This window comes from Rhinopithecus bieti, unplaced genomic scaffold, assembly GCF_001698545.2.
Source record: "Rhinopithecus bieti isolate Rb0 unplaced genomic scaffold, ASM169854v2 scaffold_10347, whole genome shotgun sequence".
Lineage (NCBI taxonomy): Eukaryota > Metazoa > Chordata > Mammalia > Primates > Cercopithecidae > Rhinopithecus > Rhinopithecus bieti.
In genome coordinates this window covers 5,234,894-5,254,986 of record NW_016806836.1, presented here as the reverse complement: position 1 = coordinate 5,254,986, position 20,093 = coordinate 5,234,894, and the positions used below count along the sequence as shown (strand labels likewise).

At 44.6% G+C, this 20,093-nt stretch overlaps 1 protein-coding gene across 1 annotated transcript in view; it reads right to left on the bottom strand.

Moving 5' to 3' along the window:
* Nucleotides 1–20,093, bottom strand: part of PTPRT (protein tyrosine phosphatase receptor type T) — an 890,462-nt gene that overhangs the window by 679,617 nt on the left and 190,752 nt on the right. The window contains exon 6 of the mRNA XM_017878051.1: nucleotides 10,071–10,245. Within this exon, the coding sequence (XP_017733540.1) occupies nucleotides 10,071–10,245 (175 nt within the window). The remainder of the gene's footprint in view (nucleotides 1–10,070; nucleotides 10,246–20,093) is intronic.

The window sequence follows — 20,093 nt, the reverse complement described above, 5'->3', positions numbered from 1 at the left end:
TTTTCTCTTTCCATAAAAGCTAATGGTGACGTTACCAAGGAGTGAAGGAGTCAGAGGGTAAGGGTGGGGAACCGGGCACCCATGAGGAGGATGCGGACTGATGAGGACAAGCACAAACATAGGCACGGCACTTTGTTTACGAACGATCTTCAGAGTCATGGCCCCTCACCCAAATCTAGGGGAGCCGGCATTATTATTCCAATTAGGCAGTCAGGAAATGATGTTCCTAATCCACGTAGCTAACACAGGGCAGAACCAGGATTTGAACCCAAGACCTCTGATTTGCTATCTATGCATCCTTGACAATAGCAGTCATGGTTAAAAAGTGATGCAACCATTATTAATAAAAGTTAAGACCAAAAAAAGATTAAAAAATAAGAACCCAAGCACCAGCATATTTTCCTACAAAGAATGCAACTCACACAGAAGGTGAGCATGTTGAGGTTTCTCTGCTTTGAAATAGGGTACCAGGAAAGTCAAGATCAGGCATGAGAGGAGAGGAGGAGGTAAGCTAAGCCTACCATAAAAAGTTTTTAAACTTCCCAACCTAAGTTGGAGCATATATGATCCATATGCAAGACTCTTGGGGGAATGGGTAGACCTCACATTGAGGCAAGCCTTCCTTGAAAAGGCATTGAAGAAGGTTCAAGGGGGTTTTAAAATGACCACCCTAAGGGGCACATAGTGGGGGGGTAAGTAGCATGGCTCTGGCAGGTCGACTGAGCCCCCTAAATTTGTAGCCAAAGCACAGCAAAGAAAGACCGTAAGAGGAGCACAGAGAATTACAAAGCTCACAGCTCCCATTAAGAAGGTAGAAAAAAATGAAGGAAGCATAATACTTAAAGGAAAAGGTAAAGAAACAGATACCTGTAAAGGAGACAGAACTTTCTCAGAGGTAGAAGGAAAACCAGGAGCTCAATCAATAATGAGAACCTTAAAAAAGAAGGGATGGTGAGGGGTCTGGTCACATGCTTGTGAAGTAAGGACCTGCGCACTCTTCCCTGGATACAGCAGATGTTTAAGCCCCTTCTATATGCCAGGTACTGTCTCAGGTGCTGTTGGTCCATCAGGAAACAAGGTTTACAAAGCTTCTTCCTCCAGGAGCTCAAGTTCTAGTAGGAAAGATAGGTAATCCACAAATAGATGTAAATCACAATGTCAGATAGGGACAAGATCTAGGAGGAAAACCAAAGCACCCTGCAAAGGAACACAGTTACAAAGGGAAGGGTTGGGAGGTGGGGGATGGTGTTATTTCAGATAATCAGAGGGGGCCTCTCTGAGAAGCTGAAGTCTGAGCAGAGACCAGATCCACAAAACAAGTGAGCTACATAATTATCTGGAAGAAAAAGCATGTCAGGCAAAGCAAGGACAGCAAGTGCAAAGGTCAGAACTAGCTTGGTGTGGTTCAAGGAAGAGGAAATGGATCAGCGTGGCTAGAGAAGAGAATAAGAGGGCAAATATGGGGGTGGGGCATTACAAATCAAGGACTAGATCTAGAGACCATGTTAAGAAGTTTGGATTTTATTCTGAGTGTGACAGGAAACACTGGAGGGTTTTAAACAGGAAAAAAGCCATTATTTAACTTTTTCAAGCGATCACTCAGGCTGCTGCATTGAGAATAGACATCAACGGGACAAGAGTGGAGCAGGGAGGAAGCTGGAATAGTCATGCAGTTGAGAACAGAATAGGGTTTTGACTCATGCACTGATCAGCAAACTGTGGCCTGTGGGCCAAATCCAACCCTCTGCCTGTTTCTGTAAATAAAGTTTTATTGGCACATAACCATGCTCATTCATTTACATAATTTTTATGGCTGTTTTTGCTACAACAGCAGAGTTGAGTCTTTGCTATAGAGATCACATGACCTGGAAAGCTGAAACTATTGAGTCTAATGCCCTGGGTAGAAAAAGTTTGCCAACCTTGTTGAGGATGTTGACAATGGTGGAGGGTGGCAGCCTCTAGATCAACTTAGGAGGCAGAGTTTCCAGGGCAGAGGCCAGATGTTAGCCCAGGCTCTCTGATACCACGTCTGCTCTCTGATCACTGGGTGATATAGCCCTCCAGCTCCTCTCTACTTCTGAAGACTGGCAGAGAACACGAATGGAAACTCTGGAGTCTGGTCTGAGGCCAGCCTTTGCTTTGTGCCATTCCCTATACAAGCAGAGAGCTCAAGGTGGCTTTGCTTCTCCTCCTAGCATGAACTTGTCCTCCATGGCTGCCGCCACTGATGAGGCAGGAGCCAGCAGCCTCGGTCACCTCGGAAAGCCACAGAGGCTGTAGGATCCCTGTAGCGGAAGCTGTTGTGTCCCGCCGCCACCTCAGGCCTTATTATTGCACAGAGTGCGGCCCAGCCTCCAACTGCCTCTGCCAACCGTCAAATAGCTAATAGCCATGGGCTTTTGCCAAAGCCCTGTGGCGCAGAGGCTATATCCTGTATGACAAGACAGTAAAGACAGAAAATTAAGACCCCCAGGAACAGCTCTCAACCCATGACTAGAGGGGGTTAAGGTACAAATAACCCACTCCTCCCACCCCGTGAGTTCTACATTAAATTCCAGAATTACCTAGTAGGATAGAGCTCCAGATGTTCCCAGCGGTTACTCACTTGAGAATGCCCCCTTTATTAACTGCCCTTGATTGTCTGTCTCATGTCCCTAAAACTCAGATAAGCACCTTGCACTCAGAACTCCTGCCCCGAGTCTGCTTCTAGGAGTCTCAATGCCATATACCTTTTATCTTCACTCTTCTTTTCCAACACAGTCTGTGCCAGTGACCATAGCCAGCTGTCTGACCATGGTTTTTCCCTGCAGGACCAGGGAAAGGAAGAACAACTGGATGCAGAGATCCCGCCTTATGAGTGTGTACACTATTATCCATGGTCACGGACAGGGTCCATCAGAGCCCCTCGACTCCTACAGAATGAAGCCCAGGCTCCTACTCTGGTACAAATACTCTGCAAATGTCCCCTTGCCTACCTAACCAGCCTCAAACATGTCACTCACTCAGTGTCTCAAAACCAACCCAGGCTGTCCTGCTCATGAGCCTACCAGGCCGCAGGACCCAGCTCAGATGGGGCCAGTCTGAGAGGCTCTCCCAGACTACACTCATTGTCCCACCCTCTGTATATACCTTTAGCTCACACCTGAATGCAGGCTATACCATTTTGGATACCAAAATCCAAAACTGGATTCTACAAGAAATGTGGTATAAAAGAGAGAACATGGCCAAGGCAAGGCAGGCCTAGCTCTGCCACTTATGAGTAGCGTGATCTTGGAAAGGTTCAGAACCTCTCTGGGCTTCCATGCCCTCATTGGTAAAAGGTGCTTGCTAGCAGCACCTACATCATAGGGCCATTGTTAGGATTAGGGAGGTGGTGTGGCAGGTGGCTAACATTAACTGACCATGCAGCACAGATTTGCATGATTCTTCCTGCTAGACCATGAGCTTTTTATAGAACCTAACACACAGTTGGGCTCCATAAAACTTTATTAAGCAAATGAATACAGGAATGAGTCAGCTACTCCAGCCATTCCATCTTTAAACTAGAGGCTATAAATGCAAATCACTGCTGGTACCAGACTAGTGAGTGAGCAAAATGGGACCAGTCAGGACATCAGTCAACTGTGGAACGTGTGCTTCCAGAATGGGGAAGCTGAGGAGCCCACTGCTGCCATCCTAGAATGCAGGCTCCATATAGCTATGTCTGATACAGTCTCAAGAAACTTGTAAATGCTGAAAAAAAATCTAAAAAGGAAAGAGAAGACAGTACAATGTAAGTAAAGCATTTTTGCAACTGACTTCAACCAATGGATTGAATTGGATGACCTCAATCCTAATTCAGAAGAGGGAGACCTTAAGATGATCTAAATTTAAATTTTCACAGTATATACAGAATATCATTCCTTTAAGCCAGGAAAGCGAACAATGGACAATGTCTTTGGGAAACATTCCTTAATAGTAATGTAAAAAATATGATTACTACTAGTTAAAGACATAATTTTATGCTTTCTAGTACTAGGATGTATCTGTCCTTTTTTACATATGTCACATATATTATGCTATACATATGTGTTTTATATATTATATTTCTTCCCTCTCACAGGATCTCATTTTATATATATATATATATTCACCTCCGTTATTCAGATAAGGAAAATGAGGCCCAGAGTAAATACATGATTTGCTGAATCACACAGGTACCTGGGAACAGGACTAAGATGGAAATTCAACTGTGTTTAGAACAGCAAGCCCTGCTCTTGATCCTAACAAGCTCCCTTGGTAGGAAGTCACACCAGTGTTTAAATCGGAACCTCTAACAACACGAGCATCACATTTCTTCTGACCACTAATTCTCATACTGATGAGTGTTCTGAGTGCATAATAGGTTGTTAAATGGAGTTGAAAGACTGGTTTAAAAATCACCGCCAACAAGAAACTTTTTATGAATTAAGAAATTTTCATCAAGATACATCTGCATAACTTTGGTTGAAGACACTCAAGTCCTTGAGGCCAGCTAAGACGCCTTGAAATTGAAGACTCTCAGAAAACCAGAAGCAAAGGAAACGAATGAGTACATTTCTGAGCACTGGTCTCGAACAGGTAGGTTGAGGGGCCAAATTGTCAATTGAGTGAAACCTCAATTACAGAGTAATCTAATGTATACCCAGGTACATTATCACAACTCAATAAACAGCTCTCCAGAATTTAAGTAATTCCAATTTGCTTTCATTTCGCTCTGTGTGTCGCCCTGAGAATCTGATATTACCTACCCTCATATTAGGCAGCATCTTCTGACGTGCTAATCTTTACCATCTCAGGATCACACACTAGCTGTGAACCAGCCAGCCGTGAATACACCTGTTTGGGGAGACAGAGAGACCATCCTGGGCCTCCGCTATTCCTCTCAGCATGAGTACCTGCTGTGGAAGCCAGCACAGGGGTTTATGGCTCCCAGAACCCTCGGGTGCTGAGGGGCCCAGTGACCTCCCAACTGTGGAGTGGTTAGGGTTTTGAATGAACAATGCCAGGAGAGGGGTGGTCCATGTAGCTAGATGGCTGAGGACAAACAAAACTAGCTATTTTTCCTTTGTCCCCAGACCCGGGAATGAGCTTTCCTGATCCAGTAGGGGTGAACACAGGAAGGGACCAGAGAATTCTGACCTACAGGGACTTGTGATGGTTAATATTAAGTGTCAACCTGATTGAATTGAAGGATGCAAAGTATTGTTTCTGGGTGTATCTGAGTGTTTCTAGGTGTTGCCAGAAAAGATTCACATTTGAGTCAGCAGACTGGGAGAGGCAGACCCAACCACAATGTGGGTGGACACCACCCCATCAGCTGCCAGTGCAACTAGAAAAAGCCAGCAGAGGAAGGCGACAGAAGTAGACCTGCTGACTTTTCCGACCTTCATTTTTCTCCTATGCTGGATTCTTCCTGCCCTGGAAAATCAGACCCCAAGTTCTTTGGCTTTTGGAGTCTTGGACTTACACCAGTGGTTTGCCAGGGGCTCTCGGGCCTTTGGCCACAGACTAAAGGCTACACTGTTGAACTTTCCTACTTTTGAGGTTTTGGAACTCTAACTGAGCCACTACTGTCTTCCTTGCTCCTCAACTTGCAGACGGCCCATCTGGGTCTTCATCCTGTGATCATGTGAATCAGTTCTCCTTATATGAAAGTTCTCCTTTCATTTATACATATATCCTGTTACTTCTGTCCCTCTAGAGAACCCTAATAAAAGACCCCATGACCCAAATGTCCCCAAGTCCACACTTTCATATTTCCTCCCTCTCTCTTCTTATGCTTGGCACATCACTGTGTACGAAGAGAGAACTGGGCATACTTTACACAATAGGCCCGACATGATTTCCCCAAAGCCACAGAGACAGTCATCAGATCGGCACCTGGGTCCAGTATCCTGTTCCCCACCCACGGAGCCCTTCATCTCTCTTACCTCTCTGTCTGAGAAATCCCACCCCCATGGGCAATTTCTTTATTTTATTTAACAAATACCTTAGAGTGCCTATGCAGGGCAGTGTTCTAAGAACTCCTACATCCATTATCACATGGAATCCTCACGACGCCTTCCGAGGGAGGTAATTCTACATTCCTGTTCCCAGATGAGCCAGCTGAGGCCCCGAGAGGCTTGATCATGTTCATGGTCACAGAGTTGGGACAAGGTGGGGCCAGAATTCAGACGCAAGCATCCTGGCTGCAAGGTTATCTCCTGCCTTGAACTGGAACCAAAGGGTGGGAGCCTGTGAGGAGGAAGACCTTGAAGACGTGGTTTTCTTTCTGTGATATCCCAGGGTCGTGGGTGATGTCAGTCCAAGAAGAAGGAATCCAGAACCCACCGCATAACACAGTGCTTGGCCCTTGAGAATCCTTTTTCTTTTTTGGTCTGTTTTTCAGATTTCCTCCCTTCTCTGAAAGGGGGAGGATTAATGCTTTTCCCTCATATTTTTTTAAATAAGTACAAATACTTCAGTATTAAAGTACTTAAGCATCCTGGCTCTGCAAAGGCAAAGGGCTCTTGAGAGGTAAGTGAGTCATTCTTCATCACACGGTTTCTTCCAAACGCTCGGGTTTGCTGCCTTCAGATGGGTCCCTGGGCACCCGCTCCAGGGTGACAGGATTCCTCTGGTTGCTTCTGCTCCTGAGGGGGTCCCTGCCTTTTATTTTCTTGTTTTGCTTGGATGCCACTAACTCTTTAGCAGTGTGTGTGGGGTCGGGGGAGGGGGTGAGTGTAGGTTAAATGTATTTCTCCAGCAATCTGGAAGCTAGCTGAGGGTCAGGAAGGGAACGTCATGTGTCAAAATGGCAAGTTAGCTAGACAGACCCAGGGACTTCTGCTTGCCTGGTACCTGAGCCTCTTCAGCACTGCTCATGACGTTGTGGCACCAGGTGCCAGCAAGGCCACAACCCACCAGCACTCCAGGTGTGGCCATATAGCTTGAGTCAGACGCAGGTCGGACTCCAGCTCTACCCCTTGGGATGGCCCTGTTTTTCAACCTGGCTGTGCTAATTCTCCCACCCCTGAAATGAGTTAAAATAAAACCAATGTACAGAGCTGCAATTAGGATGAAATCAGGTCACACATGTGAAGGGACTTCTTTACATGCAAGGGACCAAGCTCCTAGCTTACCACCATTATAATACTTAAATGGAGGAAAATGGGCACTAAAAGTGATAACCCATGCCAAAAATATGGATGAATTTCATCAATGTGTAATAAAATTACACCTTGATTGACCAGATTACAGGGAGTGCCAACCCCCCACTGTTCAGTGTGAAGGAGACCGGGTGCCACCCACCACCCCACCCTCCCTAAGCTGGAGTGGCAGGAGCTGCAGGTGAGCAGCGGCAGCTGCAGACACATATTGCCAGGCCTGGCTACTGCACCCAGGCTAGCACTGGCCCCTCCTCTCAACTCCGGCCCAGGATGCACAGCCAGCAAGAGAACTAATCAGTGTCCCTGTAAAGCCCTGGCCACCTCTCCGAATAAAGCAAGGATGCTCCACCACATCCTCTGTCCCAGTAGCCTCCTGGTTTCTCTCCCCATAGCTCCCCATCCTGCCCCTGAATGGGGGCATATAAGGAAAGAATAAACCAAGCGTTTTCGGGTTCCATTTGTCTGTGCATGGAAATTTCAGAGCGCTACACTAACTCCCATAGCCACTGGTCACATTCTCTTGCCACCAACTTTGCCCCATGTACATGCAAGGTGCTAGCAAGACCGTGAGGAGCAGGAGCGAATGCAGTGCACTCTCTCCTGGGACTCTCATTCTGGTATGGGAGACCAGCCATAGAAGGTATAAGACATATTCCAGCAGGAGAGCTGAAATTACACATTCACTGAGTACCTGAAAGGCCTGCAATAACCCCCGTGTCACATAATACATATATAATAATAATAACTTTTTTTTTTTGAGACAGAGTTTCACTCTGTCATCCAGGCTGGAGTACAGTGGCATGATCTCAGCTCACTGCAACCTCTGTCTCCTGGGTTTAAGCAATTCTCCTGCCTCAGCCTCCCAAGTAGCTGAGACTACAGGCACCTGCCACCACGCCTGGCTATTTTTAAATATTTTTAGTAGATATGGGGTTTCACTATGTTGACCAGGCTGGTCTCGAACTCCTGGCCTCAGGTGATCTGTCCGCTTCAGCCTCCCAAAGTGTTGGGATGACAGGCATGAGCCACCATACCGGGTCACACGAGCTAATCTTATGGCACCAACAAAGCAAAGACAGGAGCCTAATGCCATCAAAGTGGTAGCTTCTTTTCTATGTTAATAACATTTAATGTAAACAAATGTAAAGATTTTTTTAGTTGTTTTTTTCATGACTGCCTAATTGGTTGATCTTTGGCTTAAGTGTTCATGGCATTATGGTGAGGAAATCAACTCCTGCTGAGGTCAATAATTCATTCACTCATCTATCATTCTACAATTTTTTTCAAGTTGAGCCTTATGAAACGACTGACTGTGCAAGTCAAAACAGGCAAACGCTAACAACTTCATATGCTTCAGCAAACTGAGAACCAGGGCCAGGCACTGTGCTGAGTGCAGGGACTTCCAACCCAGCAGACAGCCCTCCTCTCATAGAGCTTAGAACCTAAAAGCGGAACAAAAGTCACCAAGTAAACAAATAAAGGCAAACCAGCATTTTAAAGTGTGATAAGAACTATGTCGAAAAGGAGACCAGGCAATGAGAAGGAATTGTGACCACCCGGAAGGGAGGCGTGGGCAGGGGGTCAGGGAAGTTCCCTGGGAGAAGACGACATAATGACATTTCAGCTGAGACCTGAATGATGGCACATGATTAGCCATGTGAATGTCCATATAAAGTCAAGACAGCCAGGATAGAGAATCCCAGACTGCAACTCCCAGTCTGGTTAGCCCAAGGCTACCAGTCACACTCGATCAGCAAAATGAGGTCAAAAAGTTTCCACACCCACCCATACTTTGACAAAGAAAACTAATTCAGGAGCCCTCAAAGGCTCGATCAGTGGTTTTTTATGTTTGCTTTTGTTTTTTCCCTTCAAACACACCAGGTCTCATTCTACAGCTAGCATAATAAGAACAGCTTCATTATTTCATTCACTAAATTATACTATATTAAAATTTTAATCGGCGAACGTAACATTGGTAAAACGAGTACATCCACATGCTGCTGTTGCCAGTGTAAACTGTCAAACCATTTTTTTGCAAAAGCAATATTGCAACACAAAGAAAAATCCATAAATCACATTCTTGGCCTCCCAACTCTACCCCCAGGGAATTTATCCTAAGGAAATAATCTGGTTCAATAGAATAAAATGTTCTCTCCAGAAGAACTCCATGGAGGTGCTAATTGTTACATACACAAAGGTAAGAAAAAACAAAACACCTGGAATTATCCAAATGACTGCAAATGGGGAGTTTTAACAAAATAGGATAATTCATTTGATGAGATAGCATACGATCATTAAGCATCATAACAAAGATGACAAAGTTTCAGAAAGAAATGGGATATCCAGCTTTGTGAGAGAAGCAGAAAATGATGTGCATATTTTAATGGAAAGCATGTAAACAATATCTCAAGGTGAATAAGAACAAGAAAATTGAAAAGAATTGAATCAAGGCCAGTGGGGTGAGGAATTATTTATTTCAAAAGTCCTTCCAAAATATTGTCATTGTACTGAGTTTTCATTTTTGAAAAAATTCCTCAGAAACAATAGTACAAGAACACTGCCATAGCGTGCCACCCAAATACAAGGACATTTGTTCATTCTAACTTTAAATACAAAATAAAGCCAAATCTGAAGATGCCTTCTGTGTTATACATTCCACAGTCTTTCACGTATGGCTCCTGTATGTGAAACTCAACTTGGAATAGCAATGCAATGTTGCATGATTTTACAATAATTTCTCCTGTTTGGGGAGTTTGTGTTGGGGAGGGAGGCCAGAGTGACTAGAAATTAATATCCTCTTTTACTGAATGTGGGGGAGGAACAGCAGATGAGAAAAGGGGCTTTAAGGCCCATTAGCGCCGGCCTTCCATGGCAGTAGAGGCGTAGGCTGGAGGCACTCACCTTTCACAATCAGCTCCGCGTAGTTGGACACACCAGAACCACCGTCAGAGCGGATCACACAGCGGTACTTGCTGACGCTCCGCTGGGCAGTGTCTGCCACACTGACCGTGGCTGAGAAGCGCCTGTGGTTGACCACACGGGTGACCATCAGGGCCGTGTCCCTGCCATTCCATTGCTGTAGAACAGAAGAAAAGAGGGAGAGGAGGAATCATAGCATTTTAGACTTCCAGGCGACTCCCAGCACGGATGTCCCCCCATCCTCACACCCAGGGGCTCAGGACTTTCAACTATAAGAAGGGATTTCCAGCCAGGCACAGTGGCTCATGCCCGTAATCCCAGTGCTCTGCAAGGGCTGAGGCAGGAGGATCATTTGAGGCCAGGGTGTGAGACCAGCCTGGGCAGCAAGCAAGACCCTGCATCTACAAGAAATTTTAAAAATTAGCCAGGCATGGTGGCACTCACCTTCAGTCCCAGATACTCTGGAGGGTGAGGAGGGAGGATGTCCTGAGCCCACAAATCCAAGACTGCAGTGAGCCATGATCAAGCCACTACACTCCAACCTGGGTAACAGAGCAAGGCCCTGCCTCTTTTTTTTTTTTTTTTTTTTAAAAGGTGGGAGTTTTCATGGATGGTTTGTGCTAATGATCTGATTCAATAATAAACTTTGCTAGTGAGCTGATTCGAGGACAGAGGCCTGGTAGTAAGAAGAGAGGAAAAACGCTCCTCCTAAACACCCTGGCTCAGCCTGCATTTGGGGCTGGCATGCAGCCCCTTCACTTTCCTTCCTCTTTTCCTTTCTCCCTGAAGCAGAACCCATAGCATTCTTTCAGACAAACTTCAGTAGACTTAGTGAAAACCCAGCCCACATGGAATAAAAACAGCCCGGCTCCCAGGCCCTATGGCTGGTGCCCTGCTACCCCACCCCACAGGCTCTGAGCCCCACCTACCCTAGGCTATCACCACAGGTAGGGAGGGGATGGTAGCTTTCCAACACCTGTCTTCCTCGGCACATGCTCTTTCCTTTGCCTGGATGGTCCAGTCTCCCTGAGGACACCCCGTTCCATAAAAACCCACGTTCAGCTCACAGCCATCGCTAGTCAGTTCTCACAACTGTCACACCGTCTCTAGAAGCTTATCCTGCCCTGAAGTATGATACAAATTTTCCCCACACGTTTGCTTACAAGTGTTGCTCATTTTACACTGAAGGACTTTCCTCTGCTCATCTTTAGAAGCTTGTCTGAAAGCCTCCCAAGTTGGTAGGCATTTCCAGAATCAAGGTGAATACACATGGGCTTTTGTCTTCAGCATCCCGAGTTTTAGGAGGGATATCCTGAGTTTGAACAAACCTCTTTCACAGCTGCAAGTTATGAGAACTGGTAAGGAACATGCATGTCAATGCAGTTGGAGTGGATGTTTATTAATGTTATTAACTGGATGTTTATCTAGTATGTGCCAGCCCCTGGGCTGGGCATTTTTGTATAAGTCTTCATTGTATCTTCACAGCCTTGTCTGGGGTTTGTACAACTGTTGTTCTTCTCAGAAGAAAAATCCAAATGTCCAACAGTTTAGCTAAATGCGTAGAGTACATGAGCCCCTTATCCAGGTTTTCCAACTTCAAGTCAAGCACTCTTTTTACTAAGACCGTATTCTCAGTGCCTGCTTTAATTTAAAAATGTTTTCCCCAAAAGTGAAATTGACTACTTTAATTATCTGGACTTAGGGAAACCTTATGACTCATGATTCTCAAGCCCTGAGTCTCCCAGTCTTCCAAGATGCGATCTTCATAGTTTCCTGCACGAAGTAAACAGTTTCCCCATGTGCACATCCTACTTTCATCTATGTCATCTTCCCTCACCCTCTACAGTGACCTGTCAGGAGGAGGGCGCAGGTACAGGTAGAGCCACACTGCTGAGCTCTATGGCAGCAAATGAGGGGAGACCAATACCAGGGGAAGGCAGTGATCATGAAGGCCAGAAACCCAGGGTAACCCAGGCCCCCATCAAAGGGCAGCTAAAAGAGACTTGCTACAGATTAGACAGGGAAATTGTAGGCAATATTTTGCTGCTGCTTTTTACTTTTCGACATTCTTCAGACTTTGTCTCAAACATGTATTTCCTTTATACTTGCACATAAAAAAATGAACGGTATTGTTCCAAAGCCATGGCAGAGTGAGAGGTAACCATAACTGCCTCCCATGCCAGAAACTAACCAACATGTGGAATAGTTAGTACACATCAGAGCAACAAGCATGGGGCTGGAAGAGGAGAATCTGAAGCCAAGTGCCAGCTCTGCAGCTTCCAAGCTGTGCAGACTTGAGCAGGCAATTTCACTTCTCTGAGCTGGAAAGTTTCTATTCACCTGCCCGAATAAAAACCAGTACTAGGTAATGGAAGGGGAGAAAAGTCGCCAGGGCTGAAACTGCCACCCAGCTACCACATGCCTGGAGGCATCTTTGCAGGAGATGGCACAACTTGGACTCCACTATGAGAACGTATGAGAACGTATGAGAATGTAATGCCCCTTCCCAAAGTAGTGCAGGGAGGAAGGAGGAAAAATTCTGGCAAACACCAGGAATGTATCCTGATTTGGAAAAGAGGTCACTACATGAAAAGAAGGGCCTTGGAAGAAGGGGAGTCATCAAAAGGAGCCCATCTTCCCCACTGCTGAGCAAGGCACTTCGGGGCCACCATGGTGGATAAGGATGAGTGAGTGGTGAGGTTTTGGGTCAATATTTTCTAACCTGAGTTATTTATAACATTATAAACATTTTCATTTTTTCTTTATTAAGCTAACAACAGCTAAACACTATTATGTGCTAAGTGTTTTGTATGCTTTCTCATTTATTCCCCAGGAAAAACAAGGTAGGCGCACTTCTTATCGCTCTCATATATAAGAGGAAACTGAAGCTCAGGGAAGTGAAATTGCCTCCCCAAGGCTGCCCAGCTTGGAAGCTGGAGAGTTGGCATCTGGCTTCAGATCCTGTTCTTACAATGCCATGCATGTTACTCCAGTGTGGACTCACCACTGCCCCATCACTCACCTCTTTAAGCACCCTCATTTCTCAGAGTGGGAGAGAATGAGCAGCAGGTATTACACCAGGAGCCACCTATTTGCCACCAATTTATTAGCTGAGAACAATAAAAAAGGGTGGGGGATGTAGTAATGTTGCATAAGGGGTGGAGAGAAATAAGCAAAATGCACATGCCCAACCCAAGCTCATGAAACACAGAGCTTTGCCTTGGACGTCCATCTTCCGAACAGCCAAGAAATATGGGAGATTAAAAAAGAGAGACTGAGAATGATATCAACACATGGTCTCCACAGAACATGAGCTAAGAGATGAGGTGACAAGGACAGGTACTAAGAAAGAAGATACAACTCGGGGAGCCAAGGGAATAATTGAGGAAAACAAACAATGCTGTTTGCAGATTTCAATATGGCATTAGAAGAGCAGGATCAACATTGCAGAAAACCAATCACCTGGAGGACAGGCCTGGAAAAATAACCCAGATGGCAAAGAAAGCAAAGATAAAGGAAATCAGTGAGAGGCAAACTGATCAAGAAAATGGACAACAGACAACTATACTACCCTGTAAGTAACTGGAGCTCCCACAGCAGAGAGTGCAATGAACGGAATGAAATCCTATCCAAGATACAGGAGGTCACTTTCCTGGACTAAACTAAGACCTGACTTTTCAGACTGAATGGCCCACCATCTATTTGATAAAATTTATAAAAACAAAACTAATTGTTTATAAAAATATTAAGAATAAAGAAATATATAGAAATCCAGCAGAAGAAAATAATGTACAAAAATACAAGCCCATCTGGTATAAAACTCCTCATATGCAATTGTTTCTAAATCCAAGGTGACCTCTCCTGGATGTGACTGGCCCACCAGTGGTCACAGGTGAGCTCCCAGGAGATTCCTGTTACTTAGATGCCTGTAAGAAAACAGGGATGGAGCTAGAGAAAGACAGGATAGGGACGGCTAATAAAACTAATCACGGCAAATGCTTAGTTTGTGCGGCCTTGGGTGGGTGATTTCATTTCTCTGAGCTTCAGTTTCCTCATCTACACAAAAGATTTGAAAATGGTGCCCACTATATAAAGTTATTGTGAGGAATAAACGAGAAGGCATGGAAAAGAGCACATGAAGCTGTATTCTACTGTTTGCAGAGCTCTAGTGTTAGCAGAGCTGTGAAATTAGCCATAAAAAGTGGGGTAGACAGGCTGACAGCCCCCTAAAGATGACAATATCCTAGTCCCCAGAACCTGGGAATATGTGACCTTATATGGCAAAAGGGACTGTGAAGATGTGATTAGGTCAAGGATCCTGAGATGGGGAGGTTATTTTGGATTAGCCATCTGAGCCCAATGTCATCAAAAGAGTCCCTATATTTGAAAGAGGGAGGCAGGAGAACCAGAGGCAGAGAAGAAGCTGTGGGACAGGAGAGGTCAGAGTGATGCCATCACTGGCTTGAAGATGGAGGAAGGGGCCAGGAGCCAAGGAATGCAGGCAGCCTGTAGATACAGGGGAAGGTAAGGTAACAGATTCTCCACTAGATGCTCTAAAGAATGCAGCCTGCCAAAAGCCTGCCAACACCCCCATGTTAGCCCAGTGAAATCCACTTCTGACTTATCTCCACAACTATAAATAAATAAATTTGTTTTGTTGTAAGCTATTACACTTGTGGAATTTGTTACAGTAGCAATAAGATACTTATATAAAGAGAAAAAGACTGGTTACATGCAAAACATTCATTTTTCACATTTAATTGAAATTTTATTTTCATGTCACCTCCAGGATTATTTACTTTTCTTCTTAATGATGTCAGATTCTAGTAGGGCCAGGGAAGATTAAGGGTGTCCATCTGAACGATTCACATTTTTCTGTTAGCTCCTGAACCAACAGGCTTTATCCTACTGAAAGATAGGAAATTGCAGGTTGTCTTATAAAATGTCTGGAAAATAGGCCTTTTGATAATCACACTTGTCATATTGGGAGCAGGCGACAGCAGGACAGGGACGAGCAGGAGGGCCTAGAGTCATGACAGGAAATAGCGCTGGATGCACCACTGGCAAGAAGAAACGAAGGTCAAGTTCAGAGAGGTGAGCCCAGATGAGAAGGGCCTACGAATGTGACTGTTCAAGACAAGGCAGGGAAGGGCAGGCAGATGCTAGTCAAAGAAGACTGGCAGGAACCCAGGAACAGAAATCAGGGTGATCCTAGAAGACCAGGGAGTAGATTATCAAATGGCGAAAGGCTCAGATGTCGGAATGCTACGGCAACATGGAGAAGGGATTTATGCAGAATGAATGTGTTAGAAGCACAGGTCCCACCTGCCATTTCAGCTCCAGACACAGGCAGAAGAGAAAAACGCAAAGGGAAAAAACAAGAGGAAGTTTTGTTAAATATACAAGGGCTCAGAAATCCAGGTCCACCTGCAACAGAGCAGGTTTGAGAGGGTATAGGGAGAAGTGGAGCAGGGAGAGAGTGCCAAAAGCCTGAAGAAGACCATAACCCAGAGCCAGGGTGGGAGAGTAAAGACTCCAACCCAGACATGAGGTAGCATAAAAATGCACAGAGACGCAAATGTTACGGTGTCAGGAAGAGGGAGCAGGACACTGAAGGAAAGCCCAAAGTCCTGGGAAATGCCACAAGGAAGCATAGCAAGGATGAGTGCCCACAGAAGCCCAGGAAAAATTCCATCAGATCAGGCCCTTATCTACCACTTAGCTTGTTGGAAATTTTCTTCTGATTCCTGCAGTAGTTTTTCAGATGTAAGTATATCCTTCCACTGAAATTTCAGGACATGCTTCTTTTCCTTCTGTGGCAAGATTTTCAAGTCAATATATGTATTGTTCTAAAGTGGAATCATCATCTGACCTTCTGATTCCACGAGTCAACGCAACAGATATCCCAGTGGGCCCCAATAAGTGATGTCTCTCACTGGGCTCACTGGAAGCAGACTTTGACACATGGAGATTTATCAAGTGCTTCCAGGAGAAAGGATGTAAAGGACAGAGTGAGAAAAGGGGCTAAGCAAGGATGGGATCACAACTGGACTCAAGCTCCAGCCTGGTTTCACAAGGAACCATGGAGCATGAAGCATATCCCAGAGTTAATAGTACTTTGTGGTTGAACTACTGTGTCCATCAGTAGTTCAGGGTCAGGGATCGCGAGGCAGAGAGAGGAGGAAGCTTCTTACTTGATCAAGGGCAGCTCTCTGGGAAAAGGAAGCTGTGAGGCTTTAGCAGCCGACATGTCCACTGCTCTAGGGTTGAGGGCACTTGTTTGAAAAGGGGATCTGTCCAGGACACTAAAAGCATGTACTCCACTTGGCACTTTCCTGTCTCTGTCTTCTCCTACGGTAAATTATACATTGGGTTTCCTGAAATCGAATGAGCTACTGCCTTGAGATTTTCTGGCAGTCTGTTTCTAAATCTGCTTTTTTTTTTTTCACACATGGGGCTGGGAACTGACCTCAGTAGAACACTGGCAACACCAGGTGTGAGCACAGCTGTAATTAAGCACTGCTTCCTATGAAATGTCACTCCATCTCACATGAATAAAGCACTCCATAGCTGAGTTTGATCAACGTTTTGTTCAACTAAACAGGATTTATCTGAGTGTTTATCAAGTAGAAGTCACATTAACCGTTTTGAAGGCTGACTCTGTGCCAGCCACTGTGTTAACAGCTTCCATGATAGATAGATTGTTCACTTGATCCTCTTAAAGTCCCTGTCAAAGTTCTTTTCACAGAGTGGTCCCTGAATCCACAGCATCGACCTCATCTGGGAACTTGTTATAAATGTAAATTTGTAAGATAATTCCAGGGCTGATATCCATTTGGAGATGTTGTTTACTGGGGTTGACAGTCTGAGGTTTTTCCCCCTTCCCCATTCTATTATTAATCATGCTGAAAATGTACTCATTATTTTACAAAACAGAAAATGAGAGACTATGGGAGGTATAATTTCTGCACAGAGGAATTTATAGGCTGGATTAAGATCGTAAAAACAGTAGAAAGAGTAAAACATAAACACTAAGTCTAGCAATGAAATAACAAAATAGTATACTTCATGGAGGAAAACAGGTCTGGCATGGAGACAGAAATGCTCTTAGAAAAATCTAGAGCTATGGTTCTCAAACCACGGTCCCCAGATGGGCTGCACTAACATCCCCTGGGAAATTGTTAAAATGTGAATTCTCAGGCCAGATGTGGTGGCTGATGCCTGTAATCCCAGCACTTTGGGAGGCCAAGGCAGGTGGATCACCTGAGGTCGAGAGTTCAAGACCAGCCTGACCAACATGGAGAAATCCCATCTCTACTAAAAATACAAAATTAGCCAGGCATGGTGGCGCATGCCTGTAATCCCAGCTACACAGGAGGCTGAGGCAGGAGAATCACTTCAACTTGGGAGGTGGACACTGTGGTGAACCAAGATCGTGCCACTGCATTCCAGCCTGGGCAATAAGAAAGAAACTCCACCTCAAGAAAAAACCAAAACAAAAAACAAAAAAAACTGAAATATCTAGCCCCATCTAATAAATTCCTAGACCTAATGAATCCGGAACTTTGGGAATGCGTCCAGGCCACTTTTGTTTTAACACACCTTCCTGGGGATTCTGATGTCTGATAAAGTGTGAGATAAGTCCTACTAGTAATTCCTATTTAACAAATAAGGAAACTGAGGCAGAGAGTGGTCAAGCAATAAGGCTTTTAGTAGTACTTCTCAAACTACAGCATACAAACCACCTGGGGATCTTGTTAAAAATGCACATCTTGATTCAGAAGGCCTGTAATGGGGATTGGAATTCTTCAGGTCTTGCGGATGCTGCTGGTCCATGAATCTTACTAGGAGGAACAAAACCTAGTATCTCTTTGCTGAGGGGCTGAGTTAGGATTGGACCCAGGTGATCTGATACCAGACACTGAGACATTAATCACATCACCCATCTGCCATCTAGTACTTAACAGTACACAGTTACACTTAGCAACTCTGTGAAAGTAGGGTAGAGAGTGCAGTGTTCCAGAAACTTACTTTGTTTGTTCAAAGAATATCTAATGCTATCTTGCCGAAAATGACTGCTTCATAGAAAACAGTTTGGGAAATGCTGTGATAGAAGCCCAGATGCCTAGCTTTCTGGAAATCTTGGAAGACCTTAAGTCAGAAATATATACGTAAGAAGGAACAGAGTATCTTCCTACATTCTTGGCTATCAGATTCTACATGTTATTAAGTTACGGCATACATGGTATACTATTAGGTTGGGGTGAGGTTTCCTTATCCCCACTCTTTCAGTCTAGAACAGTAGTTCCTAAATTTTAATGTGCATCAGAATCACCTAGAGGGTAATTTAGGAGGTCTGGGGTGAGGCTGGATAATTAGCATTTCTAATTGGTTCCCTGGTGATGCTAATTCTGCTGACTTTGCCCTGGGTCTCAAGGACTTAAAAGCGAATGTCCTCTTAAGTCCCTTAAAGGGGCCAAATAATACCACATAACACATGAATGGAAAAATTCCTTAAATCTAAGACCACGCCCCAAGGATGAGCAACTGGTCACTGCACCAATGGTGCCCAGCTAAGAGGCGAGAGGTGTGGCCCCCAAATCCAACCTATACTCCACTGGCAGAGCCAGGAGTTCTGACTAGAGCCCTTTTGGAGGGAGGTCACCTTTGTGCCTTGCCCAAGGGTTCTATCTGCATATCAAGCTACATATCCATGGAGGTACATTTGCCCAGAAGGTGAACCCCTTTTTTTTCCCAATTCATCCATACAGGAGGGATACATGTTCTAAATTGAACAAAGGCATTTTACAGCCTAATCGGTGGTTCTGCTTAATCTCATTTTACGTTCATGTTCCTCTGATTATGGCAACAGTTGCCTTCTGAAATCCCTCTTTATCTTTCCCCTTTTTCATCTGCTTGCCTTGCTCTTAAAAACAACTCAAATTCCAACTTCCCTTGGCTTACTTTGTTTTGTGTGGATAAGTCAGCTTGGTTTGAGAGCACACACTCCTTGGAAGAACAGGGGCTGTGATAGCTACACTTTAATGTTCTGTCCCTAGCACAAGCGCATCCTTCCACCCCCAGGCAAGGCAAGACCCCTCTATTTTCAGGAACCACCTAGAGAGGAAGTCAAGAGTTGCACCTGATGCCACGGAGAGTGCTGTTTCCCTACCACCTGATTATCTATCAAGGTTTCTGTAATGGCCTTGCCATTTTGCAATTCCCCATCCACTCTCCTTTGCTGACATTATTTCCTTCACAAAGAGGTAAGACAAGACTACAAAAATGGCTGTCATTATTTCAGAAAGAGCAGGAAGCCTTGAAATTGACTTGTAACTGGCAGAAGTGGAAACAGTAGTATCTTTAATAAAAGGAAACCATTTCTGGTTTTGCACAACAGATACTATGCCTGGTTTACAGGAGATATTCTAATGCAGGATTCTGGAAGCCTTCCATGTGCTGGTTTGAACTTCTGGCATCCAAATAAAAAAAAAATAACATAAAGATAAAAATATAAAAATAAAATAAAACTAGGCCCAGCATTTCCAGCTGAAATTTGTTCCCATTGCTCCAGGAATTTCCTGGCCAAAAAATATTTAGGTGAAATTCCCACAATTCACTTGTAATGAATATTCTTTTCACTTCTAGTCACATTGCTGCCACAGCATGACATTTGGAAACCTGCTAAAATCTAGCCCACTGATTCTCTTAAGATCACATTTGTACCTTTTTGGCAGCCTCTAAAGAATAGCTTTTGATTATTCTTTATTAAAAGTCAGAAGAAATAGAAGTAGACATAAATCATTTTTGATTAGCTGTGCTGAAACACTATGTACATGGCTAACTGCTCATTTTGGGTTGATTTCTGGGTTTAGAACTCCTGCAAAGAGTCAGGAGGGACCCGGCATCAGTCCCACAGGGCTTCGTGGGGGACAAAGGAAACTAATGAGAACATCAAACTTATGCTGCTTGCTGTGTAGTGAATAATAAAGTTCTTTGTCTCTG